This window comes from Salvia hispanica, chromosome 3 (genome assembly GCF_029641045.1).
Source record: "Salvia hispanica isolate PSC_SH4W2 chromosome 3, Shi_PSC_v1, whole genome shotgun sequence".
NCBI classification, from domain to species: domain Eukaryota; kingdom Viridiplantae; phylum Streptophyta; class Magnoliopsida; order Lamiales; family Lamiaceae; genus Salvia; species Salvia hispanica.
The window spans coordinates 50,375,399-50,381,260 of record NC_142694.1 but is presented as its reverse complement, the minus strand read 5'-3'; the positions used below and the strand labels follow the sequence as shown (position 1 = coordinate 50,381,260).

At 36.0% G+C, this 5,862-nt stretch overlaps 1 protein-coding gene across 6 annotated transcripts; it reads right to left on the bottom strand.

Moving 5' to 3' along the window:
* Positions 1-1,224: 1,224 nt before the first annotated feature.
* Positions 1,225-4,976, bottom strand: LOC125211730 (organic solute transporter ostalpha protein (DUF300)). 6 transcript variants are annotated; one of them, XM_048111637.2, is made up of 9 exons: positions 4,830-4,976; positions 4,301-4,485; positions 3,775-3,842; positions 3,092-3,200; positions 2,615-2,796; positions 2,448-2,536; positions 2,118-2,367; positions 1,734-1,967; positions 1,225-1,621 (listed from the first exon to the last, which is right to left on the bottom strand). In XM_048111637.2, exons 1-9 carry the CDS (start codon positions 4,937-4,939, stop codon positions 1,439-1,441), a joined length of 1,410 nt encoding a protein of 469 aa, XP_047967594.2. In that variant the 5' UTR covers positions 4,940-4,976; the 3' UTR covers positions 1,225-1,438. The 6 variants fall into 6 exon arrangements, 5 of the variants coding, with proteins under 5 accessions (XP_047967594.2, XP_047967596.1, XP_047967598.2 ...); XM_048111639.2 differs by having other exon boundaries at positions 3,775-3,831; positions 4,830-4,966; XM_048111641.2 differs by having other exon boundaries at positions 4,768-4,906.
* Between the last annotated feature and the right edge of the window lie 886 nt (positions 4,977-5,862).

Here is a 5,862-nt window from a genome sequence, read left to right as displayed (position 1 = left end):
TATTATTTGCTCAAAGATAAAATTTTATCAATATAGTGTGTAAATTTAAATATCAACATAAAGATATAAGTATATCAATATTCTTAACGCGACTTTTATGTTGATATTTTTAACATACAAAATTGAGATTTTAGATTGGAAATTAGTTAGCATTTTAACACGACCTAGTTATCCTATTTTCTGTATATTAAATATGTAAAATAAATAAAATAAACAAATAAAAATTTACTAAGTATAAAATAAGACTCTTTGGTAATCTCTTCGTCCGTCATTAGGAGTCACAGTTTACCATTTTAGTCCGTTCGCCATTAGGAGTTCAGGTTCACTTTTACTATTGATGGTAGGTACACCACACTTTCCACTAACTCATTCCACTCACATTCTGTTATAAAACTGATATCTCCTCCGTCCGCCATTAGGAATCCCGATTAACTAGTTCAGTTAGTTAGTCCGTTCGTCATTAGAAGTCTCAGTTTACTTCTACTAGTAAACCTCACGTTCCACTAACTCATTTCACTCTCATTTTATAGCAAAACTAATATATGAAAATGAGTCTCACATTCCACAATCTTTTCCATCCAATTTTCTTTATATTATTTCTTAAAACTCATGCCAAACTTAAATGGCATTCCTAATTGCGGGCTGAGGAAGTATTACATTGTCTTTTCTCATCCACTATCTTTTACCTTTCTTAAAATCTGTGTCAAACTTAAATGAGACTTGTAGTGACGGACAGATGGAGTAATAAGTATAACCATACTTGGATGATCCTGGAACTTGTCTAGAAATAACTTTAACGATCGACTTCGGCGCTGCTAATCTAACTTTTCCATGAGATCCTGTGGTTCTTTTATTTTCACATTCAAAAGCTTCCTACTATAAATAAAACTTTGCCTATTAGCATAATGCTTTCATTAGAAGAAAAAACACCACTGGAAGTTGTACCACATGATCGCGCTACTAAATCTGAGAGAAGAAAACTTGGTGCACTCTCCGTCCCTTATTAATTGAAGCCATTGACTTGACATGGATTTTAAGAAATATAATGGAAAGTGGGTGAAAAAAAAATGTGGAACGTGCATCCTATTTTTATATATTAAGTTTATAATAAAATGTGAATATGATGAGTTATTGAATGTAAGGTTCATTGCCAAAAGTAGTAAAGAGTAAGAGTGTCAATTAGTGAGGGGACGAACGAAAAAGGAAATTGGTGACAAGGGAAAGGAAGGAGTAATTTATTAATTTCTAATTAATGAATAAAATTTATTTCGTGTAACAGGTACAATGTAAACCTTAAAGTTGAGTTCCACACTAAACTGCATGCAACCCATCCAAACCAAATGATGTTCATTGCTAAGAAGAGGGCTTTTCCGGCATTGATCTAAACAGACAATAGTTGTATTAACATGGGATATCTGTAGACAGTACTTACGTTTGCTCAGTCTGGTTCCTTTATGATATTCTTGTAGTGTTCTCTCACCAGCGGCAGCTCATCTTTACTACCTGATGGTGATGATGGTGACGACACTGAGATATGATGGAACGTCTCCTGGATCTTCGTCATCCCATCATGCACTGGCTCAATTGCCTGGCTGATAGTCAACACGACATCCTTCACAACCTGCGTCTCAAAATTGACAACCTTCATCAACATCTATGTTTGCAAACAGACGAACTTCGCCTATGTAAATGTTTCATGATTCATGAATTGAATGGGTAATGGAAAACCTGACCTTATGGCCTCCTTCAACGACAATATCCTGAACGCTTTCTGTTATATTTGTTCCGTGTGCCTCGACCTTGGTTTCTGTTTTCTCGACAACTGACTCTTCTTCTTTATCACCTTCATGTATCTCAACTACAGCAGTTGTATCTTCGGTGGTAACCTTCCCATAGCCTGATGCCGGTACAAAATGATAGGGTTTTGCTGAGAAGACAAATATGTGAGCTACAGCTGCAATTGCCATCTGTCAAAGAGAAAAAAGGAACAGAAGCTCTATTTACTGAAAAATGTTACAAAAAAGCAATGAACATTGTATTTAAGAAATGCTAAAACGTTGTTGAAGTAGCACAGGCAGTTACTAAGATGCATGAGCATGAATTTCCATGGTGCTCACCTCTGTGCAAATCATAAAATCCTGCAGCCCGGATTTAAACTTTTTCTCCTTTGGCAGAGCACCAAAATTGCACAACAGGACAATGCCAACACCTTGCCACCATGTTGCAAATACAATAGCCTTGAAGCTTATAAACTTCGCAAGTGGTTTTATGGGTTGGAGTTTTCCGTGTGTTACATTGTAAAACTGGATGAGGCAATACAAGGCCCACATCTGGCTAAAATTCAAAACGGTTGTTATATATGGGTACCTGATAGTATAAAACAAATTGTGTTAATAAGTGGCCAAAACTATTCGCTTCGTTAACAGGTTTAAAAACATAAAACATACCCACAGTTCCACTTAAATTCTCCGTCACCATACACTCCACATAGCTCAAGGAGAAGTGCTAAGAGTGCGCAAAAAGTCTTCAAAATCATCTGTCAAGTGTCCAATACCATAAGCATGTTTCAAGTAAAAGAACCATAACTGCGATAAGGATAAGCATGGGAATTTACATATTGTACTAAACCAAATCTTATTATAGAGAACAACTCCTTTCCAAGCAAGCATGGATGAAAGATAAAGTTGCAAAATGTCCCGTGTTGTAGTTGTGAACTCTTTTCGTTTTCGAGCAATGGCTTGCTAAGTTGCTTCTTTGCTTCATCTTCAAGAATCTCCATGACTTGCAGTTCACCGCCTATCAAATGTTATTTCCATGTGAACAAATTTAAGACATATAATCCTGATACAGCCAAAATGAATCTAATAGGCATTCTGTAAGTTTTCTTCATTGAGATGAATAAATGGAAGTTTTTTTAATTGATATGTATGAAAACGAAATCTTCCTTTTGTTTTAATGTAAGTGCCAAATAATAATTGTTGGAAAATTAGAATTCTAAGATGAAAAATAAATAGTAGTAAACAAAAGAAGGATGAAAAATAGCCTATCTGAATCTTTCACATCTACAGCCATCCGAATATGCATCCCTTACCGAGGCACGCAACCAAGTAGCTCCCAAATGCATAAAGAGCAAATGCTTCATAGCAATTTCTCAATATATCACAAGCAAAGGACAAGTTTGCATTCCACAAGGACAAAATCTGGAAAAGAAAGATCATTTATCAAACTATCATAAGTAAACAATAGGACGCATCCTCATGTTATAGTACATAATATATATAACTATATACTGTTGGGCTGTCATGAAAACTACTGTGGTGTGAGAACGTGAGAAATTGCACTTAACATATAAAGTTACTAAATTTGCAGTTCGATTATCTATATTCAAGAAAATAGAATTCTTGCCCCTCTTGGGATTCAATTCGAACCAAGGAGCTGCTTTCACCATAGCCAAAGAAACTATAGATATTCATGAATGTCTGAAAATAGTTCTCCTTTCTCACAATATATGTCCTTTCTCACAAAATATGTTAGTTCTCCCAATTTTGATGCCACCTACTGATAAATGAAAAGAAAACTACATAGGTGACTTCAGTGGTAGGATAATCTTGGAAGGATTAAAGTACTAATCCTTTAATCAATTTTTTGTATTGCAAATCCAATTTGTTATGCCTTTCATGAAAGGCTATGCTGAATAGTGCCACAGTATATATGCTCATTTTTTCACAAACAATAATATTAATACTAAGACTAAATAACCAAGAATACACTTACTGATTGAGTTGCGTACACTGGCACTATAAAGATAACAGCAACAACCCATTTTTGCTCCTGACGAAAAACTAAGACGAATTAGTGAGGGTTAATTACATCCAAGTAAGGCATACCACCATAGTTATAACAGAATTACACTGTGATTAATGCAAGATATTTCCCATTGAAAAATCCAATACTGCAGCTTCTGTTGACCAAATTTGAAATATGATTTTTATATTCTTAGGGGGGCATTTACTTTTGAGGAGTACTCCATATTATTGAGTATGTGAAGGATAAGCAATGGACTAGCAAAGTATATTTACTTTATCAATCGTCCCTCTACTGAAATTCAACACCCTAAACGCCATAAAAAGATTAAAATACACTCTCAGTGAGACATGAATCAAGCAAAATTAACTCAAATGAAAAAAATATATCAAAGGTTTAGAGATATCCCAAAAATTTCAATCTATGCTAGTAAACAATGTATCCTCAATGTGACAGAATAGAGCAATTAAGATAAGGCGTTGAAGGTGAGACTAACCGAAGGTCTGGTGTACCAGCGGAGATGCTGGAAAGTTAGGAGAAATGAAAGAAGCAATGCTACAGAAACAAAGCAGGCAGCAAGGCATAGTGCTGGCCAGTAAAGATCTGTATAAATGTCTGGATACACAAACAAGTAGAATTCCATTCCACTTGCATCTTCTGCTATGCAATTTCAAATTCAATCTGCCAATACAAACAAATTATGATTGACATTGTGAGTAGAGAGAGTATGAGCAAAAATGACAAAATCAATCAGCAGAAAAATCACGAACTCAATCCTCCAACTTACAATAGAGAGAAAACAAAAAATGAATTCGAAAAGGAAGCAAAAGAGAAGGAAAATTGAGTAATTATGATCATATCATTCTCCAATCGTATTTCTAGGTAGGGAATGGTAAAAGCCCCTTGTAGAACCCTCAATTTCAAAATCTCGTACAAATCTCACTAATTTACAAAATGCAATACCGAAACGAAGCGAGAATAAGACGAGAATGCGACAACAAATAAATGTTGGAATATATGCGTACTTAGTGTTGGAATTGGGGTAATCTATGGAAGCATAAACAATTGATAAAAATGGAAATGAAAAGGGGATGAAGTAGAGATCCAGTGGGATTAGTCGCAGAGATAGAAGCATGCAGAATATCAACACGTCTCAGCAAAGGTGACACGTCTCTATGTTTTGATTTTCTTTTCTTAACAAGATGGGTAGTATAGTATAACCTTCCAATTTAATACCTCCATCAACTACCAATACATTACATTGTTATAACTCTATTTTTAAATAAATATCTACATGGAAATGATATGCAATATACAACCACCATCCGTGAGCAGTTTAATGTATGTTTTGTTCTGTTCAAGAGCATCTCCAATGGGACGGATGTCCCATCGTCCTTTCCGACAGACTTTCCAAAAGCACTCTCTGCCACGTTATAAGGACCTCCCAGAACACTGCTACGTCATAAGGACATCCCACTGCACAGTGGCGGACATCCACAAGGACATGTCGGACTTCCACAATAATAAAAATTCACAAATTCACCAAATTAAACAATTTACGGAATTAAAATTTAAACACGAATATGGGGAAAATGCAACAATTTTTTTTTTTTTTAAAAGTATACATATGCGTTGAATCTATATAGTTTGCCGCTAGTCGAACGGGGGTCTTGTACAAATGGAGTTTGCAACGAGCCGTATATATAGAGTTTTTTTTAAAAAAATTAAAAATGCATCGGGACGTCCGTCGGTATGCCACAATGGCGGACGTCCGCCCGCCGTCGCGATGGACGTTCCGGGAATGCCGCGGATCTCCTGTGTCCGCATCCGCACACCCCCGCCCCCCCACGCTTAGAGCATCTCCAATGGTACATAGGCCAGCAATAGGCTAGCCATTCTCTCTCCTGCCACATCAGCAACACTAAAAAATCTACCTGCCACATTAGATTTAGGCCAGCCATAGGCCAGCCGCAATAAAAATAATTCAAAATATACTACATTTACGGAATTAAAATTACGATTAAAATACAGAATTAAATTTACGAGACATATACGGGA

What these genes read in the sequence shown, in the direction of transcription:
- LOC125211730 (XM_048111637.2), bottom strand. Translation starts at nt 4,939, where the DNA reads ATGCTTCTATCTCTGCGACTAATCCCACTGGATCTCTACTTCATCCCC. An exon ending in CAGTGTACGCAACTCAATCA is followed by an intron (nt 3,201 to 3,774) that starts GTAAGTGTATTC and finishes TTTCTTTTCCAG; the next exon opens with ATTTTGTCCTTGTGGAATGC. An exon ending in GAATTTAAGTGGAACTGTGG is followed by an intron (nt 2,368 to 2,447) that starts GTATGTTTTATG and finishes TTATACTATCAG; the next exon opens with GTACCCATATATAACAACCG.